The 26,248-nt window shown below is 39.9% G+C and overlaps 1 protein-coding gene across 1 annotated transcript in view; it reads right to left on the reverse strand.

Moving 5' to 3' along the window:
* Window positions 1-1,416: 1,416 nt before the first annotated feature.
* The window catches only part of LOC117473722 (vesicle-fusing ATPase-like), a 30,595-nt gene continuing 5,763 nt past the window's right edge, over window positions 1,417-26,248 (reverse strand). Inside the window, exons 5-22 of the mRNA XM_034119490.1 lie at window positions 19,904-20,070; window positions 19,444-19,551; window positions 19,160-19,235; window positions 18,268-18,423; window positions 15,336-15,535; window positions 13,459-13,624; window positions 13,212-13,286; window positions 12,546-12,733; window positions 11,373-11,468; window positions 10,574-10,730; window positions 10,297-10,430; window positions 9,594-9,660; window positions 9,415-9,494; window positions 8,079-8,213; window positions 7,678-7,791; window positions 3,834-3,889; window positions 3,556-3,628; window positions 1,417-1,898 (exon numbers count right to left, since the gene is read on the reverse strand). Coding sequence (XP_033975381.1) covers window positions 3,598-3,628; window positions 3,834-3,889; window positions 7,678-7,791; window positions 8,079-8,213; window positions 9,415-9,494; window positions 9,594-9,660; window positions 10,297-10,430; window positions 10,574-10,730; window positions 11,373-11,468; window positions 12,546-12,733; window positions 13,212-13,286; window positions 13,459-13,624; window positions 15,336-15,535; window positions 18,268-18,423; window positions 19,160-19,235; window positions 19,444-19,551; window positions 19,904-20,070 — 2,006 coding nt within the window. The 3' untranslated portion in view covers window positions 1,417-1,898; window positions 3,556-3,597. The remainder of the gene's footprint in view (window positions 1,899-3,555; window positions 3,629-3,833; window positions 3,890-7,677; window positions 7,792-8,078; window positions 8,214-9,414; window positions 9,495-9,593; window positions 9,661-10,296; window positions 10,431-10,573; window positions 10,731-11,372; window positions 11,469-12,545; window positions 12,734-13,211; window positions 13,287-13,458; window positions 13,625-15,335; window positions 15,536-18,267; window positions 18,424-19,159; window positions 19,236-19,443; window positions 19,552-19,903; window positions 20,071-26,248) is intronic.

Genomic DNA, 26,248 nt, shown 5'->3' on the forward strand with positions numbered 1-26,248 from the left:
ATCCAAGTTTTTGTTCACTTCTGCCTCCATCTTGACTGTAAGGAGGGACAATTTTGTTAAAGTGAAATGTTTGTTTGGGAGGGGAAAGGGAGACATCATTGGACTCCTTTGTTTACTTTAGTAACATTGTGACATCACTATGCAACACTGGTGCATCTATTGGCTAGCGCTCCAACACATTGTACATATAGGCTAAGGAGCGGGACATCTCTAAGCTGTTGACCAATCACAACAGAGCTGACCAGATAACCAATCGGAGCAGACTGGGCTCTGGTTTCAGACAGAGGGTGAAAAGAGGTGCTGCAGCACAGGCAGCATGAGAAAAATAAAGAGCTTTTTGAACATTAAAGCATGGAGACATGTCACAGTAGAGGCACTAAATATGAACCTGAAAAAGAGCATAATATGGGCCCTAATATGGGAAAATCAACCAAACAAATGTTTTAATTAACGTTTGATACAAAAATTACTGTGGCCAGGTGTTTAAGGAAATAACTAAGCCTTTAAAAAACTAAACTTTTATTGAATTGACACATCGTATTGGTCTTTTTGTGGGATTTGTTAAATAGTCCTTTGCCTAGAAAACCTACATCCACTGCAGCGTACAGACCTGGTGCAGTAGCTACTGTGTAAACGGTTAACTGTGTTTACTTGTTGCGCTGAGCAGTAATTGCACAACATCAACGCTGTGGAGGTTAACCGCGAATGTCTGAGAAGGTTCAACTCGTTACGAGATGTCACATTTCTCATAATTAAATGATAATTATGACAGATCATGATTATAAAGACCCTCTTTATGATTTCAACATGATAATTAAAACAACTGGTGGTACATTGTTGTCTTTCTTCTTGTGTGGCCCAAGGGTTTACATAATGACTGGTAAAGTGAGAAAAGTTTTGGAGAAGGCGTAATGATTATTTTAATTATCATTTAATCTACAGATCATTTTCTAAATTAATCTATCAATCATTTGGTTTAAAAATGGCCAGAACATAGTGACAATAACCATCCAAGTTTCTCGTAGACCAAGATAATGTGTTTACATTTCTTCTTTTGTCAAACCTTTCATATAATATTAAAGATATTATCTTTACAATTATATAAAACAGAGTAAAACAAGACCTTTCCGTTTTGAAAAGGGTCTGAAAACATGTGACAACATGGGAGTGTGTAGGAGAGAAACTCCCTCTGGTGTGAAATGTGGAATGTTATCCTTTGCAGACAGAAACCTTTATAACACACTACAGAACAGGGGAAACCCCCAAAAGCATAATAGGGCTCCTTTAAAAACATATTTTTTCTGTCAATAGATTACGGGTTGCAGCTCTTCTCTTTTTAGCCCCCTGTTGTAAAGTAACTTCATTTTTAACATTTGGTGCACATTCATTGCCTCATTAATGCCAAATACTACAGTATTTTGTTAGTAATAGAATTAATTTATTCATAAAATATAAAGGTCACACACAAGCAGATACATAACATAATAAGAATAAAGTGAGATCTTTAAGTCATGGATATCCTGGAATGATCAATCTGTGCATACACATAAGGCCAATATCAACAAACTGTTATGAGTAGTGTTTGTGCATGCACTTGCCATAGAGACATATCTTCTGCCTGGACTCTTTTACTTATAAAATCCTGATGGAGTGTGAGGCATGACATGGAGATTACAGCATTAGTTTGTCTGCAAATGCAATATACACAGATACAACAAACACAGCTCATTTCTCTTATTTCACATGCTCACATAGCGCTGAAGAAGAGGAGGATGCTGCTGCAGTGCAGAGGAGACAAGAGCTTCAGGGATAGGAGGGAAGGCTGCAGAGAGAGAGATGGAAACTATCTCCTGCCTGCTTCTTCCTGCCAGCCTCTCTCAGGCGCTGTTCCTCAGCAACTGAGTGATCAGAGACAAATAAAAGTGAGTAGAGACAGGCATGCTGCCACAGGAGAGCACCTGTCTGGTCCACCTATTTTTAGACACGACGCCGCGCGCTAGCTATACCATAAGTCTCTAAGGCAAAGTGAGAAGCAAAGTGTAGGCTTGCAAGTTGAAAAGGTGTTCAAGTTTTTGTTCTTCATCCTCACCTTGGCAGCCTATCCTGAGGCTGAATCCAACAAGGCAAGATTAGCTAGTAAGCCAGATAATTTAAGAAAGAGAACATCTCTTCTGCCATTTTCAACATGCAGAAATAGGAACATTTTTACAGTTATCTAAAAAAAGTTCTAATCCTGTTTTGTGAAAATCCCCCATGACAGTGCTGCAGAATGCGCTAATACTCATTGTTTTATGTGAATAAATAGTCCTCATTGAAAATAGAGTTAACATATCTTTACTTCAGTCTATGGCTACCCAGAGACATCAGGAAAATAAAACAGTCAAACAATCATTTGAGAAACATTTACTTTGGTGCCAATAGTTTGCAACTGGTTAGCTTAGCTTAGCACAAATACTGTTTGATAATTAAATGTGGTTAATCCATACAAAAATAGAAGTGTAGAAATGACTGCTGGAGTATTTTAACCGCAGGGTACGACTCGATTAAACTGGGTATGACTCACAGAATTTTATTTTCCATTGCGGACAATATGAAAAAGTGTAGGCTGGGCGATCAGCTGTTCGCTGTAACAACGCCAATGGGCGTAAACAGGAGACTTGCTAAATCCTTTCATTGGTAAACACTGGATTGTCTGCACTTCCACAAATGTAAGGCATATTTTTGCCAGCTGCCATATATTTGTAATCTTTGTTACGTGAAATATAAAAATTACAAACACCATTGTACCGTGTAGGATGTCGCCTACCAATCAGTGGTATGCAGTGTTTTTGCATCAGTGTTTTATTATTGGTGGCTTGGAACCAGGCTGAGGTGATACTGAAACATGGACCAGGTACAAGGTGCTATCGCAAGCTAAAAAACTCAAAAGAGCCGAGTCCATTCGAGTAGAGCCGTAGCAGTTAGAATGTGCCAGTAGCTCCCCACAATATACACACCGGTTTGTTTTGATTCTTTAACTTTTGTATGCTAAGCTGTTCAGGTGCTAAACTAAGCTAACATGTTAGCTCTAACTTTGCATTTACCATAAATATGGCATTGACCTTCTCATCCAACACTGAGCAAGAAAGCAAATACACAAATGTTGATCTATTAAGGCATTTCGGTGATTTGAACGTGTGACATAAATACTACTTTTATGTATACAATGCAATAAAACAACATCTTATAATGGAATCTTCATCACAAAACAACATATCTATACATAAAAAAAACATTTTTCTAAGTAGATTACTCGCACATTTACCCATAAAAGTGAGATGTATATATACAGTACAGCGACACCAAGAGCTAACACATTGTAATGAGGCTTACAGCCTTTATTACTCTTTGATTTCTGCCTAACACAACTTGTAAACAGTTGATTTGACGCAAGAAACCAAACGTTAAGGGAATACACTACTAAACAGAACCCCCAGTTTACAGATTTCTATGCTAGCTCTCTTCACACTGGACAGGAAATGAGCGTGTCGCCTGATGCCGGCCCTGCAGTCTTACCGTTGAAGGATGCCTCTTTCTCACTATGTGGCTCCGCTGAGTCTAGATTGCCATTAACATATCAGAATCCAGTCTGCAGGGAAAAGGGACAAAATGTCTATAATTAATCACACTTGCTACTAGATCAAAATGTAAATATTTTGTGCTTCCATTCTTCCCATGTCTGCTACATTTGAGTAGTAAAAGTGACAGATGTGTGCGCGGTGTGAGTGTTCAGTGTCACCGACAATCGGATTTACTCAAAGTAGTCCACATGGAAATAGGAGAAGAATACTTACGCTCCTACTTCCTTCAGTAGACTCATGAACTTGTTCACTCTGTAGCCAGAATCCACCTGAAAAACATTACTTCTTCTTCATTTCATTTCATAAAGGTACATTTGCTAACAAGCATCTGTTTGATTGAGAATTCAGAAGCAAGGTGTTGAAACATGAGTGTGCAGGTCCTGGAGTTCACGCTGACGGGATCGTGGAGAAGGGGAGGGGGAGAGGAAGTAAAATTAATGGCAACCTATGCAATAACTTACAGTACGTCTGGAATCGCCTGTAGCTACTAGAGTTAAGACATGAGAGCAGTCAGAAACATCGGAATGAGAGGAAAAAAGATAGAGAAGACAGACTGTGTGTGTGTGTGTGTGTGTGTGTGTGTGTGTGTGTGTGTGTGTGTGTGTGTGTGTGTGTGTATGTTTGCTGCATGTCTCGGCAAACACAGGTTCATACTTCTTCAGGCTCATGGTGGGGTGTTGGGGGGAGGGTTTGCAGAACATGGCTGCATTTGTGCATACCACAGCAATTACACAGCATCCAGCCTCAACAAACAGGCGGTACACATCATCAACATACCACAGACACACAGTCAAGAGGAGAATTAACACCGGGGAGATTGAAGTCACTTTCTGCTGCAGCATGTCTGCTACCCGTTTTGTGTTGATTTTTTAAGATGAAATGGCAACATCGGACCCAATATTATTTTCTTGGGAGCATTGCAGAAGAAACACAGCATCTTTGGATCATGCAGTTGGAATTTGATGTAACTGTTCATGTTTTTATGTCTGCTCAAGATCAAACTAAATAAATTGTTTTTAAGCTTTAAAGGAAAACCTTTTAAATAAATTAAAAGAAAGCGTTTTAAATCTATGCATGAAATGTCCAAAACATCTAACTTTTAGTCCCTGATAATACCGAATATCATTAAATCCAACAACTCCCACAAATTATTATTTATTATTATTATTATTATTATTATTATTATTATTATTATTATTATAAGGAAATCTTGCTCAATGCCCCCCGAAAATATTCTGCCTATCCCAGCTTTTAAGGCACGTTAAACAATACATTCATTTCAATGGAATCACTCAACTAAAGATGGATCACAGAGCTTAATACCATCAACAAATATTTAATCTTGTCGAATAAACCATGTTAAGCAACAGGTGTTTACTAAAAAGCCCTGCGATAACTTCCAACGTCACTGAGCTTCTAACACCGTATCATTTTGCAGTAAACTGACCATCTATGTTCCCGTAATGAATTCCATTCACCATCAAAGTTGAAAAGAATACAGGTTGTGTTGGTGTGTTTAGGTGAAGGTGATTTATGTAAAATCAAATGCTATATTGTTATTTTTAAAGAAAGCGCATAATTGTGTTAAAGGCAGCTTTTTTTCAAGCAAAAGAAACAACACGTTTCCGGAGAATGCTGCCTCTCAGCGAGTTATGTATGGCTAACTTTCACAGAACCAATTGTATTGATTATGTTTTACATGACAGGGTCAGGGCCTTCAACAAGGATTTGCAAGTAAATCATTCGGGTACTGGGAACACTGAAAGAACTTAAGCAATGTCAACAGTTCTAAGAAACATGCAAACATAACTCTGAGGCCAAACCACAAAACCCCTAAAGACAACTTCAAAGGTTTAGTATACCAACTGCTCTCATCTACATAGGTACAACTGATGTGTTGACAGGAAGCCAAGACTCTGCTGTGAGTTGGTGGTTTTAAGGTTTTTCTGCGCTTCCACAGTTGGATTTAATATACCTGCCATATGTGTCGGATGACTGTTACTGTTACTAAAACCACGGGGTGAGTATGATTGTTCTCATGAGTAGCTTCCCTCTGATTCAGAACATGTGCATGTAACTTGGAAGGCTGAGCAGAACATGGTTTCATTAACAATGAATGTATTGGACCTGAAGTTTGGAGAAGGGTTTTGCGAACTAGAGAAGTACTGGATCCTTCTGCTCAACAAATCATCAGGAAAGCCACACAGATTCTCCTTCCAGCTTTTGGATGACAGTTTATCGTGACGGAGGCAGATTCTGTTCCCTGTTGAGAGTGCCGGCCAGATGTGGAGGAAGAGGAGGGACAGGCTGCACAAGCTCACAACATATGATTACCAAAACAATAAGATAGGAGCCGATGTTGTTTCTGCTTCGAAATAAGAAAAATGTAAGCAGAAACACAAGGATACCTTGCCTTTACAGCAGCAGTGTGCGAAAAAGCACACGTCCGATCGTCCGGGACGTGTTATTTACAATATCGGACAAGTACATCTTTCCATTGACTTGTCCGACAGACAAGTGACGTTTTTCGCCCATAAATGTTAGTTTCGGTTCTGCTTGTCGATTCCTAAGGAAATGCATCTCGCTGCTTTCTGTACTGTTGGACGGGGGCGGGGCGGCACCTGTAGCACAGTGGCAGGGTTGGGACGCAAAACTCGGTTCCGAGTAAGAACAAATAACAATTGTCCGGTACCGGGATTAATAAGAGTTGTGAGGACAGGAGGCGGAGGCCAGGAGGCTGAGGCCAAGCCCCGCGTACCGCAGCTCTCTCTCTCTATGCTCCGGATCAGCTGATCTATGAGACTATGGACTATGAGACAGACTCGGAGGAGCACAGGGATGTCAGTATTGTTTATGAAGCAGGATATAGAAAGTACATTATTGAAATGAAAATACTATTTATTTACTTTTACAAACACTGAGCAGCTGGGCAGCTGCAGCATGTGTGTTGCAGGACATGTGTTGGACAGAGAGTGTGTGGTTGGACTCTGTCTCACAGGCAGGTTGCAGTGTAACATCAGAGGAGACTGGGCCAATTGTACATTCTCAAACTGCACCACTTAGAACTAACTAAACAATGCAGAGATCATTTTTATATAATTTTATTTAATAACCGTAACAAAATTAAACAGTATGAAGTGATTTTTAAATAGGAATACAGATTTGACTTAATGTTTTCATAAATATATTTTTCTCCCAGTGAAATTGACATGGGACTTATTTTTACCCTCTCAAAGAACCGGAATCGAGAACCGAAAAGAACCGGAATCAGACCGGGAATCGTTAAAATCCAAACGATACCCAACCCTATGTGTGATGCAGTAAAATCTTACCGCTCACTTACGTTAGCGGTGTCATAAAACCGTGGGAAAATGTAAAATACGATGCAGAAGAAGAAGATTCCAGTGGCTCAAAAATGTATTCGGACAAGTAAATTGCCAAACTCACTTGTCCATGGACAAGTACTCTCTAAAAACGTTTTCTTACACCGAGCAGTCCACTTGACCTTGCTATCATTTAACCCCACCTGTGCAGATGAAGCGGGGACAGCATAACAATAACTATAAGAACATCTTTTAGCCAGTAAAATGTTATCCAAATGATAATATGGTATAACGTTAACCCTGTCCACCATCTTAGTTTAGCCCCTAAACAGTCGCTTATCAGCACAAAACATCGAGTACAGCTGAGGCTCATGGGAGTGTTATTATTTAGCAGGTATTTGTTCATAAATCACAGTTATACAGCTCATCCTGAAGGAGACATGAATGTATATACACATGTAACTTTCAAAGTAATCCATTCAGTAGTTATGACAAAAGTGTACTTAATTTCTAGTGCTTTAGGAAAAGTGAGGTGAAATTGATCCGAATCAATCTTTTGGAAACTATGAATGTATGTACAACATTTCATGACAATCCATGAAATAGTAGTTGAGAAGTTTCCTTCTGGATCAAAGTGGTGGACAGACCGTTAGAATGACATCGACATCAGTATGGTCATTCTGCTTCTGTGCGGCTAAGAAACGTAAAAGCAAACTATATTATTTCTTTCTCACCTGTATGGACATTTCAATCAGCATGAGCAGCTTTTTGACGCCGATCCACAGAGTTTTGTCCTTCACACGTTTGGCTATGTCAGCCCGCTCCGCATCCTGAAAACTGCCCAGCAGCTGAGGAGGAGACGAAGAAAGAAGAGCACGGAGGTTCATTCATTTCTATTGGTAAACTCTTTTAGGAATTCTGAGAAACAATGTTCACACTACAGAACGTAAAACATCATCAATAGGGAGTCAACATGGAAGTGATGCACATTATAGGATCTGAACAAACACGATTAAAGCCTTTACTCAAAGTAAATGTCCAGTGTTATAAATAGTCTGGAGTTTAAAGGAGGCAATACATGTATTCAGTGTATGCAATGTGTGTGTTTTTCAGTTTCGGAGTGTATGTGTGTTACCTCCAGGGCTTCGACCAGCTGCTCCCCGCTCGAGATGTTGGGAATGTGGATGGTGGTGCTGAAAGCATTCAACATCTCCATTTCCTGCAGGACGTCTTTCCGACTTGTGGTGCCGATGATCAGCAGCTTACGGCCCTGAAAGAGAAGCAGACAGGAGCTCAGACTGTTATTCAGTTATCAAACCGTTCAACTGTTCAGATCAGACCTGCGTTCTTCTTAATAGTCTGAAGACTCAGGAATAAAAAGCAAGAATTGTGGGTATTTGGCTCTTCTAAATAAAAAAATATGGCTTCTGCTCAAAAGATTAGCTTTGGTGCGGTTAAACCAGAACCCTAGAATAGTTCTTAATTTGGAAAAAGGTTATTGTTGAATTATGTTTGTGGCTCCAAGGGTTTGATTGACGGAGGGTCCATCCAATCACCTGCCAAGCATTGTTTTGATATACTCTGCTCTTTTTCAAAGGTTTGGATAGTTCCCTATGAAGGCTCCTCAGATGGTTCTGTGTAACAAACCATCTACAGCGTCAGGTTACTGATTTGGGGATGAAGGTTGACAGTGTACATGGCCTTAAGCCACAACAAGAGCACAGAGAATAGAAAATAACATGAGACAGGAGAGGACAGAGCACAAACACAACGGGAGACAACAGTAGAGCGGCGAAGAAAGAAGAGTAGCGACGGAAAATGTGGCTCCACTAAGCCGACAAGTTGGAGAAGGACCAGGGGAAGACGGCGAGGGACGAGAGGCAGAGCAGTGGCGAGTAGACAGGGGGATTATGGCTGCCGGCTGCCCCCCCATGGCGTGGGGGGTTGTGATGCTGCATGCAGATGAGGTGCCACACAGGCGGCGGTGCTGCCAGGTCCTGGCTCTCTCACAGAGCCCTTTCTCCTCCCTGTCCCCCTGGCCTCCCCCGGCCCCAGGCACCCCGCTGGGCTCAGGGCTTTACAACCCCAGAGGAGCACTGCAGCCAGCATTCAGCAGCCGGCCCCGCGCCACTTCTCATGCACATGCAGCCATATAGTGGGCTATACTCTCATTCACAAACCCATCAACAACAGACACTAACTACAAGCAAAGGAACTATGAGAAATGGGTCTCTACCACCACCATTCACTGTGAGCACAACAGGCCCCGAGCAAAACACTCGCTTAATAACCGTACACTCACACACACAGGCGCTCACACACATGCCAGTCGCAGCCAAAGACCTCCAACAATTCCTCTCAACACTCTGCGCTGGCATCCAGAAGATCTGCTGCCCTCTCTCTGCCACCTCAGGTCTAGCATCTAACAGTGAGCATGCAACAAATACATATCACAACAAGGAGTATGTTACCTTTGGAGGAGTTTTCTTCAGCAGCACCAGTAGAGCTTGTAACACCAGGTTGGAGAAACGAGGGCCAATTGGGACGTAGTCTAAAGACATGTTAGATTCACAGTTAAGTATCGATCCAAATAAAAAACGTTTGGTGTGCGTTGCCTTGTTGAACAGTGACTCTCTGATTGGTGTCTTACCCAACAAACGCTCAATGTCATCCACAACCACACAGCTCAGCTGGGACTTGTAGGCATCTTCAAATATCTATCACAGGGAATACAAATTGAAAACAGGTTAAAGGTAGGGAAGGTAAGAATGGAGAAACCAGCTCGAGTGCGCTAGAATTTGAAAGTACGCAGCCGAAAAAAATCTGCCCCTTCCTTCAGACTTCCTTACAGAGCCCCTCCTCCAACACACACAAACGCGCACATGACCAATGAGGGCACGAGATAAGTTTGTGCACAGATGGAAGGCTGACAGGCAGGTAGAACATCCAGTTATTTTAGCCGGGCCGGCTAAAATAATTGGTTGTGCTTTTCACAGCACTACGGCTTCCACAGATGACATTTTTTTTATGTATTTATAGTCAAAGCATTTCATATATTCATTGCTATCGGGATGTTAAGAGCATTCCATGGAATATAACAAGTGGTTCTGAAGTGAATTACCTACCCCACCTTTAACATCAAAGCAGAATTAATCAATTACACACAGCTAGATCGCACAGAGAAAACAAAAGAAGAGACAAACAACAAACAGCTTCAACATGAATCCCAGTTTGTTACACTGAGTATATTATCAATGTTAATCAGAATAGGCATCCAGACTTTGTTGCAATTTTTCTTGTGTTTTCTATATTAAAATGCTTCTTATTAAATGTTTTAAATTGCCAATTTGTACCTTTTTGATGGCCTGGCATTTGGCGATCTCAGAGTGTCCGATCATTGTGTCGGGGGAGCAGATCTTGATGAAGGGGAACTGGGATTCTTCAGCGATCTTAGCAGCCAGCGCTGTTTTCCCACTGTTAGGCGGGCCTGAGGGCGAGCATCAATCAAACATCAGCTGTTTATGGTAACACAAAAAGTGGCTAACCTTGAAATATAACAGCCTTTAAGAGAGTTAATGATGTGTTCTCTGTTGTATACTGTATACATGAGGTCATCACTTGGAGCCCTACCCTCCAGCAGCACAGACACCAGCGGAGTGCGCTCGCTGTTCTTGGTCTGCTGCACCAGCAGCTCCCCGTCCTCCAGCACCGCCGACACCGGGTCGCCCCATCGGACGATTCCGTTCATGATGTAGCTGGCGTAGTCCTCTTGATTGGTACCAAACGCCTGGACAGGGGAAGAGAAAGATAGAGCTTTTCTTTGAGTGTCTGAGGTTAAATAAAAAGGACATTTATTTTCCTTCACCTTCTATTAAAGTCCAATAGGAAGGTCTTTAATACAGGAAATAGAGCCAGACTAACTGTACTCATAATGTTATTTTAAATATTTAAAATCCATTACGTTTTTGTTTTGCTGATCAGATAATCAGTGAAATACTCAACATCTTTATTGAACAAGAGTTGAGGCCGAATTTGAAACGTCATGGTAACATTTTGCCAAATGACTTAGAACGGGTGGATAATAAAGCCAATCACTTTTTTTGGAGTGTCCAATGAAAATACCTTTCTGTGCAGTTTCACAAAGTACCGAGTTCTTTTAAGAGGAGTGTTTTCAGGCAGGGTGTCCTGCGTTTTTTTTTTTTATTACCCGCTTGTATACTCTCACAAAGTTCTTGAATGCCCTCAAAATCAGGATTCATTTAAAATGTTTGTCCCTAGGACAGAGGGAGGATGGGAAAATGTTGGGATAGTCAATTGTTTTGTATATTGGGTTATTTATATCATTAGGATGTAGATTATATTGTGTATCCTTCTCTTTTTTATCAAATGTATTTGAAAGAAATCGAGATAGTGATGCAAAGCAACTTACAGGTTTGATGTCGTTATTCAGAGAGCCCAGGAAGTCCGATCTGCTGACCTGCAGCTTCTCTGCTGTCTCCAGGTTCACCTCCACTGTGCTACTGGCCTGCAGCAAACCACACAAACACACAAACATAACACAAGTTGAGCGACAGCTGATAATGAGTTACTTTCATTCCTCGATGAACTCCACGGCCCTCGCTAATGAAATCCATTACATGAAGCATTGCACATTTAGATTGCACAATGTGTCAGGAGACAATGTACTCCCTCAGAGCAGAAAGGTCAGAGCGAGAGGAGGAGGGAGGGAAGAAAAAGTGTTTGGAGGAGTGAAGAGAAGCGTCACGGCCTTCAGACATGTGTAAGGCCCTTGTCTATCATTTATCAACACCCTCTAATATCTGCTGCCCCGTGTGTTTGTGTGGAGGGAGGAACACTTAACAGATGAGAAATTCACCTTATCTGTATAGATTTGAGCCTATGCACCTGATAAAACACTTAAGTGAAGACACACAGACATACACATACCTGGGTGGCTAGTTATACTGGCACTATACAACAGTTTACCATTCCTGCACCTTACAAACACACATGGCATTACTCCTCTGATTGCTTTCAACAATATTCCGAGCAGTTTATCATGACAGCTCAGCCTTTTCTAACTCAAGCTTTGCAGACATTCTTAAATGTATTTATTTAGCATTTCTTGTAACTTACTATTACTCTTTCTTTCTTTCTTTATATCTTGTACATATTCTGCTGTTCCTTGCCTACCTGTTCTTGCTATTTGCTGCCTCTTATGATATGATTTGAATTCACAGTATATGCATTTATTTTAATCAATTCTCTTTTTTCTTCTATTAACCCCCTTTAGGAATGGTGTTACTTAAAATGTTTTATTATTATTCCTATTCAGTGCCTGTGGCTTCTAAAACTCAAAGATATGCTGCTCCTATGGTTAAATATGAATATCTTCTGATGGGAATTTTCTAGACTTTTTTCGGATATCTTAAAAAGATTTCTTATAGAATATTCATAAAATACAGACAGCCAGAGTAATTGATAGTACTTACCCATATAACTGTTCTGTGGCAATCATTGAAAGTTAATGGACATGGACTCACAAATAAATAGAGAATAACTGTGTGCAGTAAAGTACTTAACATCCCCGGAGGACTCTGACCTTGATGTGTCTGTTCATGGCCGTGGACTGTGCGGCCCGGACCAGGCCCTCCAGCTCGGCACCGCTGTAGTTCTTGGTCTCCACCGCCAGCTCCTTAACGTCAACATCAGCGGACAGCAGATCATTCTGACGCATCCTCGCCGTGTGGATTTGGAGGATCTGAACGCGGCCCTTTTCATCAGGTAATCCTGGAAGAAGAGACAGGAAATGGGGGACTTACAGCTTCAACAACAACAAACAGAGTTATTATGTGTCAACTCAAACTGATTGGACATAAATCATGAGTATTTGCTTATTGTTAAATACAATTGCAAAGTATTCTATGACTAGATCATCCATTGCAGACATAATACACAGCAAACGGTGGCATCTGTGGTGCGATGAGGTTTATCAAGCTTTGCAAAGTGAAGCGCTGTGTGAAGAAAGAAAAATATGTGATACCTTAACCCAGAAAGATACAGAGAAGTTGGTAATTTTTTAATCTTAAAAATGTATCCCAAACCCGAGCTCCATATTATTATTTTTATTAGCAACGATTGGCCCTCATGTGCCGTTGTAAAAACGTTTATGTTGTCATTAATACTTTTTTATTCCCGTTTCAAGTCTGCTAAGAATGGATTTAACATCAAAGAGTGAAACCTTATCAGTGCTCTCTTCACTTCTTACCAATCTCCATCTTCACCTCCAGTCTTCCAGGTCTCAACAAGGCGTCATCTATCAGGTCAGGCCTGTTGGTCATACCTGAGGGAGGGACAGATGGACAGTTAGTGGAAAGGTGGGAAAGCAGAAGAAACTGATAAATGAGTGAGATGAATAGAGTGCAGATGTTCAGAAATGACACCTGTGAGTCTATAAGTGTGTTACTTTGTGGAAGAGGAGTTGAAAACATGTGTGTTTATTTGTGTGTGAGCACCTATGACCAGGATGTTGTTGAGCTGCTCCACTCCGTCTATCTTAGAAAGCAGCTGGTTGACCACGGTGTCGTGGACGCCTGTGCTGCCTGCCATGCTGCCACGCTGTTTGCAGATTGCATCGATCTCATCAAATATGATGATGTGAAGGCCACTGTTCGCTCCGAGCTGTGCAGCAAAGAGAGGAGTGAAAATGATTTTATTTTGCTTTTCAAGGTCATAATTGGTGTGTTTGCCTAATATTCTGACAAATTATATTTTTAAATCAAGAAGTTTTATTTCCTAGGAGGTTTACACATGCAAGGAGAATGGCATGGTGTTTTGGTGCATAACAATAAAGGAGTTGAAAGATACAGAAAAATAAGAATATATATTAGAAAATATTTAAAAATACATATACATTTTTTTTTAAAACGTGTTACAATAAATGTGTATCCTAAATTTCAGTTTTTCGAAATTTGGAGAGTCTGAGAGTTTAGTACCACAGCAGTGTCCTTACATTTAACTAGACAATGTGGTAGCTAAAAGACATTTTGCAAAGGAGATTTCACATGACCTTGTGAAGTTATTATAATAGTATTACAAAAAATTCTGAGAATTTGAGTAATGTGACAATTACTTCTGTGTTAGTAAAAATCCATTGAATTCCAAAAACGTTTAGGCAATTCAATTAGGCAACATTTAAGTGATTAATTACAATTCAACTAAAGCAGAATAACAGAAACAGAAAACACATAAAACCATCTACTGGCTCTCCTTACAAATGCAGATATGTTTTTTAAACAGTCAACTTTTTCAATGACTAGCTTTGGTTTGGTATCTTGCATCCTGACCTGAGAATCCACAGTGACCCTCAGCAGAGAGACATATGGAAGAATTGAGAGAGCAGCAGGGTGGGGGGTTATCCCTCCATCTACAGACCTGTCAGTCTCAGCCGTAGCATTTAAAGCAGGTGTGGAGCTGTCCTTATTACACACTGGATGGTGTGTGTGTCTGTGTCTGTAGCTAGGTCTAATAGGGGGTCAAAGACAGCCCAGCCCCTCATTAAGTGGTGACGAGTGAGGCTTAATCGGAGTGTCTCCCCATCCAAACACACCGTCACTGCTGTGTTTCAGTACAAAACTGCCACCCCTCTTTACAAAACACACACACAGAAACACACGAGAATTTTACCAAAGTTATTACAACTATGTCTGGCTAAAGGGCAGATCTTTCCACTCCTGGAGAAATTAGTTTTTTTTGTTTAGATAGCAATGCAGATCTGTGTTTCATAAGGATGAAGAGAGAATACTGTTCCAAGGGTATGTGTCAAACTCATTACTGGGGTGCCTCAGGGCTCCGTCCTGGGTCCGCTTCTTCTTGTCTCTGTACACTAATTCGCTCTCATGGCTTGTCCTACAACAGGGCTCATTCCTGGGCCCACATTGTTTTGTCTCTGTACACTCAACTAATTCTGTATTTTCCGAAATGGGACAACAAATGTGGTCAAAACCAGCTGAGCTTGTCTGGCTAACATATCCTGGAGGTGTAAACATTACTTGTTTGCTATCCTGGCTTGAAAATGCTAGAAAAAGCTCATGTTTGATATTAGGACTGCAGAAAGTAAAATCTACTACTGCAGACGAAAAAACCCGGCTGTTTCGAATGCACCTTGGTTTAATAAATAAATACACTATTCATTTCTGTATGTAACAGTTTGAAAGATTTGACTTATATGAAGCCAGTGCAGTAGCTCCTAAGGTGGGTTGGCTAATTGAAAGCTGAGTTTATTGTAAATTGCTTTGGATTAAAACTTCATCACATTGTAGTTTTTTGCCATTTGGGTTCATCTATTATTTTGTGCATGAGAGTATATACTATAATGTGTCCTCCTCCTCACCCTCTTCTGTTCGTCCTCTGCGTCTGCAAACAGCTTCCTGACGTTGGCTTCAGACTCTCCAACGTACTTGTTGAGGATCTCGGGGCCGTTGACGATCTTCGGCTCCCGGGCCTTAAGCATGTTGCCAATCTGTCGTGCCATCAGGGTTTTGCCGCAGCCTGGGGGTCCGTACAGCAGGATACCCTTCACATGCTTACAGCCTGGAGACACACACACACACACAACGAGGGAGAGAGGAATGGAAGTCAAACTGAGAACAGGCTATTAATTTGTTTATACTTACACAGAACATGTTTCTACTAGCTATATGGCTCAAACCTTTGCTACTGTAGGTCAAGCCCAATCAGATTATTTTTTTATACTAACTTTTATTTATGAACAGGTGAGTGCTGGAACATAACAGCACAAAGGGATAAAAAGAAAGTCACAGGTACAGTTTGGACGTAAAAACTAGGAGAAATTGCTAAAAGTCTAGATGATTATAACAATCTAATTTTACTACATTGTACTACAATGGAAATAACTTCCTACATTGAGGCGAAATAATTGATTATGTGGATAAGGCTTCCTCTACATTTATTTTCTCTTTTTTTAATTGTTGCTATTAAAATCTTCAAAAAGTGATGTGTCGCTTTGATTGATCACTTTATTGAACATTTTCAAGGTTCAATAAAGTGAAAACAATTTTTTTAGATTTAACATCCAGAATCTCGGAGACTAAATGCCCCTGTCCTTTCCATGGGTTGACACATGGACGTGACCAAAAAAATATTTGCATTATCCACCGTAACCAATCCATACCCCCTTCAGCAGTGAGTGATGAGAACCACTTAAATCAAGTCATACATCATAAAATAAAGAAACTAAAACATTTAAATCCACATTTTGTATTGGCTGGAAGCCAAATTGTAGTTGAAGATTACTTGGCCCTAATAAAGAGTTGTCGCATTTCAACAATTTCCCAATTTGGGATCAATAAAGTACTATCTATCTAAGAGTCCAGACCATGATTTTAATACAAGGTAGCATAATCTGGAGAGTTACTCCAGTCATTCTCATCACTACTGACTTCTTTTTTTAATTCAACCTCCATAAAGATCAAGTATGGAGACTGCAAACTCTCCACTCAAACAACTTCACAGTGTAGGTCTTGTAATGGCCTTTTGCACCTGCATTAATGACATTTAGCCCAGACTAATTGCGAGGCCCCAGATAACCATCTGAGCTGCCATTTGGGCCTGCTGAAGGAGAAGCAGGCAGGCTGACAGACAGGTGGGGGTGGAGGTGGGGTAAAAGTGATGTGGTTGTGTTTGGGAGAGAAAGCACTGAAGCTTCTGTCTGTCTGCTTCACCTCTCTGGGGAGCAAAGGGGAGACAAGGTGAAACTCTCAAAACTTTTGCGAAATGTGCAGCGTACACGCAAAATGTGCAGCGTACACACACACGCACTCCACCTCTCCGTCAGCACCCGCTCCCCCCCACCCGCCAATTACAGCTTTACCTTTAGCTGGACGCTCTATCAGGGCATGCCATCTCATTACAGCAGCCAGCTGGCCACAGCCAAAGGCCGACTGCTGCACACAAGCGGGCGGCTAAAGGTCAGCTCACACACTGCTGGACGCTGCCACAGGCCCCGGGCACTGTGCGTATGTGCACCAGATTTAAGTAGTGTGTGTGTTTGCCAAGCTCAGAGGTCTTTACAACAGGTTTTCACAAGACCTTAGGAGTGAGGATTAGAACAGACGTGATTGTATGTGTGGGAAAGGAGTTTTTTTTTGTGTGTATGAGTCACAAAGAAGACTACCTGATGGACTTTGCAAAGTGAATCACTGCGGTAATCTGACAGCTGTCAAAGATCTATTAATGAGTATGAGCAGGGATCACCGGCAGGGTTTTATTTATGGTCGAGGCACAACAATCTGCCTATTGTCGATTGTTGAGTTTCACTGATTCGGGTAAAGATTCATTCGTCAAAGTAATAATTCATGGTTTGGTTTGTCATAATATTGGTGTAAGGATTAACCACAAGCTAAATATAATAACTGAAAACAGTGATTATTTTGTTGGCAGGTATAACTAATCTTGTGAATGCTGAAAGACAGAGAAGAGACACCAGTGTTTCTCACAACTTAACTATTGTGTGGTTTTCTGCTCCTTGCAGCTGTTAAAAAAAGCATGATGAGGTAATAGCCATATCAATTATACATTAGTTTTGTACGTGAAAGGTCACCCAGAAAATTATAAATACGCATTTGTCCTCTTACCTGTTTGAGGTGTTTGGAAATATATATTATGTTTTGTGAGACTATATCAATTCTCAAAAATAATGTATTGATTTTAATGAATAATGTTTGATTTTGCATTGTTTTTTTTATGTTGGGTATTGCAGAGACTCATCGAACACAAATTCCACTGTATTGCAAAAAAAGGAAAAAAACTTGACTCAAATGTTATGCATATAGGGGTGTGTTCTTTATATTATGCCGGCTTTCCTAAAGTTAGATAATGTTTTTGAATAGCTATATTTTGCCTTGCTTATAGTATTGCAATATATTGAATAGTAAGACCTATCCTATCAACAGACTTTTGCCAATACACAACCCCAATTATTATCATCCCTTTTTATTATTATTTTAATTTGTCACGTTTATATATCTTATTTGATCTTTTTATTGCACATTCTTACTTCTTATATTTATAAAATATATTATATTTTATTCATTTTAAAATGGAACAACGCTCACGAAAACCAATTCCCCCGCCTGGGAAAAATGTAAGTATATCTGATTCTGATTACCTCACAGTGATGAAAATCACCAAGACAATCTCGTAAAATCCTCATCTGCCTTCCATCCCGACTTTGAAATGAGGAAGAACAGGCACAAACAAATAAATAAGTGATGGCTGGTTAGAGAGAAACGAGGGAAACTCACCCATCTGTTCGACTATGTCCGGAGGGAAGACTCTGGAGGCGAAGGCTCGGCGGAATATGTCAGAAAACTCTTTGTCGAGGCCGCCAATACCCATCTTCTCAAAGTTCCAGTCTGGGCTGATGATGGCCTGGCGGGACCCTCGGGTCTTGGCTTTACCTGAAGGGGTGACACAAAAGAAAATAAATGATCCACTTATGATCAACTAGAAAGCCCTATGTTCTCTGATTGAAATTGCATTTTGTCTTTAAATGAACAGATACTGTTGTTATTTTGAGTGCAAAAAGGATTGTTCGCTGAGATAGGGTTAGGTTAGGAACGTTGTCTTTTACACAAGGTAAGTTCAAGGTTATACCTTTGAATAGATTGTTGTTATATTTATAAAGACAGAACCTTTTTCAATATTAAACATTGATGTGAAGGTGAACTGCCCATCAGGTAGACTTGTATATTGAGCCACTTCGACAAAATGTAAGAGGAAAAAAGAGCAAAGAGCGCCCCCTTGTGATATTGTGGGAAATCCACACAGCCGGTAAATGTAAAAATACACTTTTCTATTTCATAAATAAGTGTGAGGTTTGCAGGGATTTCAGAAAGGCACCATCTTCTAATTTAATGTCAGCTTTAGTGGCTGTATTTAACATTTGCACAGGATGTAAGATGAAGGTTAGAACCACTAAAGATTCAAAGATGTATACATTTGACTGTTGAGAGTTTCTGAGTATTGTTAAAAAGTATTTGTTTATTTGGTTAAGTTTTGCCTATTTATTCTATGTTATTTATTAATTCAACCTGTGAACAAATTGTAAAAGAATAATGGACAATGACAAACAATTTCCTGGAAGATGATGAAAGAACATTTCAAGTGTTTCAAAGATATGTTGTTGATACTTACCAACCAGGGTAATGGATGAGGTCTCTGACTTCTCAAAAATCACCTGACTGTTTCCTAGCAACAAACCTATCTCTATCTAGGGAAGAGAAAAGAAGGAGGTTTATCATGTGGGAAAAGGACAATGAGCAGTAACCTATACATATACACAAAAAAGAGTCACATCCAGTTGAAACACTTATAAATTCAACTACATGGGGTTTAAATTGTGTACATTAGTAATACTATGTATTTAGGCATGGTAAATAATATCATGAACATCATGGGAAAAAGACGCTTTGTGATACCTTTGGTTTCTTGCCAGACTCATTCTCTCCTCTCAGGATGCTGGGGTCCATGGCCTCGATATCCTTTATCAGCAAGCCAAACAGCTTATCACAGAAACTAAACACCAGCTGGAAGATAAAGAACAGAGAGAAAACAACATTTAGAGTCCATACGAGATAAAGACAGAACAAAAACTTTGAATTAATCCAAACAAAGGGAACAAAGTTGTGCTATTGTATTGGGACATTAAGTAAATAAACAAAACCCAAGCATTTGAAACACTTCATTTGGCTGGTCTTGTTAAGCATGTTTGTGTTTTTGCTGATAACAAACATCACATTCTGTTGTTCATTCTTGTATGATCCTAACGTCATTCTGACAGCGACAAAACGGTCGTCAGTAATTCCCAAATATCGGAGCATGTCTGGTTTTAATGAATATTCAGATGGCACATTATTATCCCCTCCAAGCCCCCGGCACCTGCTGGCCGACGCTGAAGGCCTGGCTGTTGAAGTGCTGGATGAACTCGCAGGCCATGTTGTCAGAGTCGTAGGGGTTGCTGTCCACACTCTTCTTCTGCAGGAAGTCAATTTCCACCGTCATGGTGCTTATACACTGTTTGGACTTGTCAAACTTGTAGTTTGTTACTATAAAAGGGATGAAAAACACAATGGATGGTGAGTTTTGTATTATAAAACAACCACATTTAGAATATTACTGAAGGTTAATTATTCCTCTTCAGAGGCTAGCAATTCACAACATGTTTTTTCCTTTAGGTTTTCACGAGAATATATCTTCCTTTCTCCCGCTGTCGAATTGAAATTCAAGCCGCATTCATTTCTTTTTATGGCCACTTGGGGGAACAGGAATAAGCTGAAGGACTAACATCTGACATATTATGAAGAATTGTTCCTGCCGGAATGAGTTGCATAGAGTAGAGTTTAAGGGTCGGAAAACAAAAACAATGCACAATAAGAAGCTAAAGCGCATCAAAGAGCTGGAGGAAACTGCAAAGTAGGGTGATTATTATTTGTTGGTTTGCCTCTAGTACAAACCACCAATTTGGAATGTTATCAATATTTACTGCAGCTTTACATTTGAAGATCCTGTGTCATCTAATTGTTTTTCCTAATATAACAATCTGCAGCTTTTAAATAAATACGTTTTATTCAACATAATAACTGCACACAAAACAGATTTCTCGACACAGCTTTAAAACAGCAAATGAGACCTTGTTAAGTCTCTAGATGTGTTCCTTTCATTCCTGCTCCAGTACATTTTCCACAGTATTTAAAAACAGAGCTGCAGACTGAATCTTAAAAAAGTGATTAATATAACAAGCTTTACTGTACAAAATACATTCCGACTGAAACCCTTTCACATTTATCCATCCGCACAAATGCATTCGCAGTGGTTTTGCCAGCAGATGTCGCCACTTTAACTGGCGTTAATGCATGGAAACAGAAAACTATTTCCAGTACGTTTACTTCATGGCTTCAGAAAGCTTTTTATCGCCGATCACTACTGAATATCCCACATATCTACCATTTTATTTTAGATTTATGGTATGATTATGTTCAATTAGACACTAATTAAATCTAATCCTTTCACTGCGATAAACCAAAATCAGCAACACAACATGCAGTTCTTGTTCTTGACATGATTTGTGGAGCCCCATTCAAATTCTCTGCATGTGTTTTCTAACGCCTCATTATGAAAATGAGATATACTGTAATTGTCTCGTCTCTAGTTTAGCATGATGTATCCACCGCTAGGTCTGTCACGATAATTAATTTTGTTGGACGATACATTTTCCCGGAAATTATTGCGATAAACGATAATATTGTCGGCACCTTTGCAAGACCATTTTAGACCACTGACATAATGATCATATATAATAATAATTCAAGTACATCCTTTCAAACAGAACTTTGTATTGAACATTCAACATGGCAAATGAAATGTGAAATAATATTAAAATATATAAATTATATATAATAAATAAAATAAATACATTTAATTATAACAAATTAATTAAAATCACACACAACCAAAACAACAAGCAAAAAACCCCTCCTTAAAACAACAGTCAAGTGTACAGTCCACTGTCCATACAAAGACCCAGATGCCTCAACAGGCCATATCCAAATCTGTATTTCAAAGATTTCGAGCAAGGAACACCAACATGTTTGCATTGTCGGGCAAATGCATCTTTAATTGCAAACTGTAGGGAAGGTGGGGGCTCTCCATCTCCAGCTGCCGTGTTTGCTCCCAGCTGGGAAAACGGAATGGGTAGGTTGTGTTTCAGGTGCAGTTTAAGGTTGGTCGTATTGCTAGCTTTTGTTGCTACCTTTTTAAAACAAATGCGACACACCGCCCGGCTCATTCAAGTCCGTAGGTTCGTCTCGTTGATTTGGCTTAAATCCAAAATATTCCCACACCGGAGATGTGGTATTAGGTTTTGCAACCACTTCCATTTAACTTCAAATTCCCCTCGAGTAAGTCACACGTTGTCTCCTGCTTGTCTCTATAGAGAGGCGAAGTCCCTCCCCTTCCGGTGGGACTCATGGGACCTTATTTCGGAAAAAGTTTGTATTGAAGTCAATGGAGAGAGAAAGATTATCTTTCGATCCCATTTGAATTGTGCCACGAATTACACATATGATGTTTGTCAATCTTAAATAATAATTTCCATGTCAAAAAAGTCACAGTTTGTCGTAAAACTGTTGAAATATAAGACTATGAAAAATACGCAACTAGAAAGACTACAAATCCCAGAATCCCGGTCCCACATGCTGGCTCTTAGGAACCGACTAACTCCCCTTGTGTGTATGTACAGCTCTCAACATGACCAGACTTGTAGTGATTTTCACCTCTTATAATACTTTTCGCCTCATTCTGAAAGAAAGAAGTGAAATGTGCCAACGTGACGGCCGTCTTGGTGTGTGGTGCAAGACGGGAGATGTAGTTCATTGAGCGGTTTCACACAAAAAAAGTGTTACTTCACAGTTTTACGACACATTTAAATTTTTTTGACTTGTAAAATTATCTTTTAAATTGACAAACATCATATGTGTAATTCGTGGCACAATTCAAACGGGATCAAAAGATAATCTTTCTCTCTCCATTGACTTCAATGCATAACTTTTCCGAAATAAGGTCCCATGGAGCTCAACCGGAAGGGGAGGGACTTCGCCTCTCTATAGAGTGGCGAAGTCACGCCCATGTACTTCCGGTCCATGGGACCTTATTTCGGAAAAATTATGTATTGAAGTCAACGAAGAGAGAAAACGTATCTTTCGATCCCGTTTGAATTGTGCCACGAATTACACATATGATGTTTGTCAATCTTAAAAAATCATTTCCATGTAAAAAAACTCAGTTTGTCGTAAAACTGTTGAAATATAAGACTATGAAAAATACGCAACTAGAAAGACTACAAATCCCAGAGTCGCGTAAGTGATGTCATAACTGATGTCACAATTGTTTTCCTGCACTAAATAAGAGATAGCTAAGATAAGATAACTTTAACAAGATGCCTGTGTGCTTAGTACCAGGTTGTTATCATACCAGCAATGGGTCTATCTCGTTCTTTCGCTTCCCGTCTGATGAAAGGACCAGGAGTGGCTGGATCAAGTTAGCTACCTAGCTAGTAGCAAGCACGTTAATTAGCATTACAGCCGGCTTAGCCTTGTCATTTGTATTAGCCTTAACATGAAGTAACATTAAGTAACCCAAAATGTTAAACAGTAAGAGTAGTAGTCATATTTCGTGAACCCTTTGAAGAGTACCGTCACACCGGTGTGATCATTCTATAATACACCATTTAAGACCGGGGGAGAAATGCTAACGATAACGCCACATTAGCATCGGCGATCTTTTCTACTTCATGCTATCTGCACAAATGGTTGACATTAAACATTAAAAAGATCAGGCAGTTCAGAGAGAATCAAAGGAAGGCAGGCAGCTTTGCATGACATTCTTCTGGACGTGTTTCATCAGGGTTGCCAACTTTGGGTACCTGGCTGGAGTGAGACTTTGATATCATGGGTTTAATTACACATATGCGCACTAAATGACTGCTATCGTGCCAGTAGCGGGACCTTAGCATATATATAGGATATATATACACAATATATACAAATACACAATATTGGACACAGACTATAAAGGGCACAAAGTTTCATTCACTAATGAAAGTCAAACACATGTTTGTTTCCACTGTTTTATTGTGTGCATAGGCCTGTCGCGATAAGCAATTAATTGACTTATCGTACGATAAATAAAAATGAACTCGATAAATTGCCATTTACATGAGGATGTGACTAGCAGTTTGAAAGGATGTACTTGAATTATTATTATATATTATCATTATGTCAGTGGTCTAAAATGGTCATACAACGGTGCCGACAATATTATCGTTTATCGCAATAATTTCCGGGAAAATGTATCCAACAAAATTAATTATCGTGAGAGGCCTATACATGAAACACACACACACAAACAAATCTACAGACTTACTCCAAACTGCCAAATATATTAATTAACACACTCTCACTCTCATATACTCTTTGACTCTATTTTGGCCTAGTACAATAAGCAGCAGACTAGGGATGCATATCGTTGACTTTTTTACGATACCGATACCACTGAACGATACCGATACTCAACCGATACATATCGTGATACTTTTATGTTGCATAAGGGAAACATTTTATCATCCCGCAATTACTCCCATGAAGCGCTTTATTATATAGTTAACATGTCAAATGAATATTAAATTCAATTGTGGGACTTGGACCTTTTAGTACTGAACAAACAATGAAAAACACGTTATCTATGAAGAAAACTGATTCTGCAATATTATTTATATCAACCATCAGGCGGGAATAGCACATCTTGTCAATGGAAAAATAAAATAGCACCAGTATAATCAATATTCAACCTGAGAGTGAAAGCGTGTGTCACACGCCAGATGCGTGAGAGTTGGCAACCCTGGTTTCATTGTGGTGATAGTGAGGGTAGTCAATCCCTTTTTAGGCAAGACAATAGTGACGGCCATCTTGGTGACGTGTGTTGTTGTGCGGGACCAGAGATGTAGTTCATTGAGCGTTTCACACAAAAAAAAGTGTTACTTCACAGTTTTACGACACATTCTTTTTTTTTTTACTTGCAAAATTATCTTTTAAATTGACAAACATCATATGTGTAATTCGTGGCACAATTCAAACGGGATCGAAAAATAATCTTTCTCTCTCCATTGACTTCAATACATAATTTTTCCGAAATAAGGTCTCATGGAGGTCCACCGGAAGGGGAGGGACTTCGCCACTCTATATTATTAATTTGGCTGCTACACTGCTGCACGCGGAGTTTCCTGACTTGGCTGTGTCATGGGCTATGTGTGAGACCCGCCCCTCACAGCGCGCCGGGCTAAAATGCTGGTCACATCCTTATGTAAACGGCAATTTATCGAGCTCAGAAAAGTTATCGAGTCCATTTTTATTTATCGTACGATAAGTCAATTTATTGATTATCGCGACAGACCACCGCTGCCAGCTAATTAGACAAATAACCCTTACAATACCGCTTCAATAATCTTGCAGGAGACACTGCTACAAACATTCTATACATTTAATGTTCAGATATTCTGATATGCTTGCTTTATACTGAAAGAGACAGGGGATGTTCCTTTGATCACATGATAAAAAAAGGGCCATGGCTTTTTTTAAGACCATGTCAAAAAAGATAAAAGGTACAATGAGGCTTTTTCACTCAGTGGATTATATTTTCATTCCTCCCTTTCACTCCTGATATGCAGACAGTATCATAATAGCGCCCATTATTTTGGGCATCGTTTGGCCTAAGGGAGCGGAGTGAAAATACTTCATCAAAGAACATCATATTCTCTTTCTCTGGATGCTGGCCAGCTGTGCGGTGACACCACCTGCTCATATTGTTCTACCGTCTCTCCCTGCGCTGGGTAAAGCATGTTCAATCCACCGCTCATGACACCTGAATAAAAGCTCAAACCCCTAAGCCAACGTTTAATTAGTAATGTGAAGAATATGACCGTCACAAGTCAGCACGGTGAGACGTTTCACAGACTGCAGCCTTTAAAGTCAGTCACATGGAAGTAGTCTGAGGGCAAGGGTTGGTATATAATGTTTCTACTGCAGCCAGGTGTCTGTGACTCAAAAGATATTTTGTGATAAAAGAGAAAGACCGTCTCGTCAAAAGATGACAAATGAATGACAGTCATTACAAAAGGCTGAAAGGCCGTGGTGGAACAATCAGAAGTCTGTGAGGCAAGGATACCCTGTTACCAACAGCAACACCTTTTTAAATATAGTCTATAAGCGCAGTAGATTAACTGTGATGTCTTCAGTTGGGAAAGACACATGAAGACGCAGATTTCAAGGAAATGTATATAATTTAGTTATTAAGTCAATTCCATGAAAAGACCAACAGTGTCCCAATACTTATCATTGGTACCCATCTCTTAGACCATTTGTGCCAACTGTAAATTGTTAAAGTGGGTCATAAACAAAGCATTATCCCAATTTATAACGGTTCTGTCAACATCTGGTCACTGTAGTTTTTAGCAACATTTTTGGTAGCATTACTTAAACAGAAAGAAATACGGTAGTGTTTCTCTTGGGAAACAAATACTTGAATACATTTGATGCTATAGTGACTATTAATCGATGCATGACAGTGTATGTAGCATGGAGTCTACAGTATGTGTTCATGGTGATAAAGGAACATATTACCCAGTGCAAGTATGGCTTATTAACAGTAAAGCTTCATTGCTGGTTTTGGTCT

This window comes from Trematomus bernacchii, unplaced genomic scaffold, assembly GCF_902827165.1.
Source record: "Trematomus bernacchii unplaced genomic scaffold, fTreBer1.1, whole genome shotgun sequence".
Taxonomy (NCBI): Eukaryota; Metazoa; Chordata; class Actinopteri; order Perciformes; family Nototheniidae; genus Trematomus; species Trematomus bernacchii.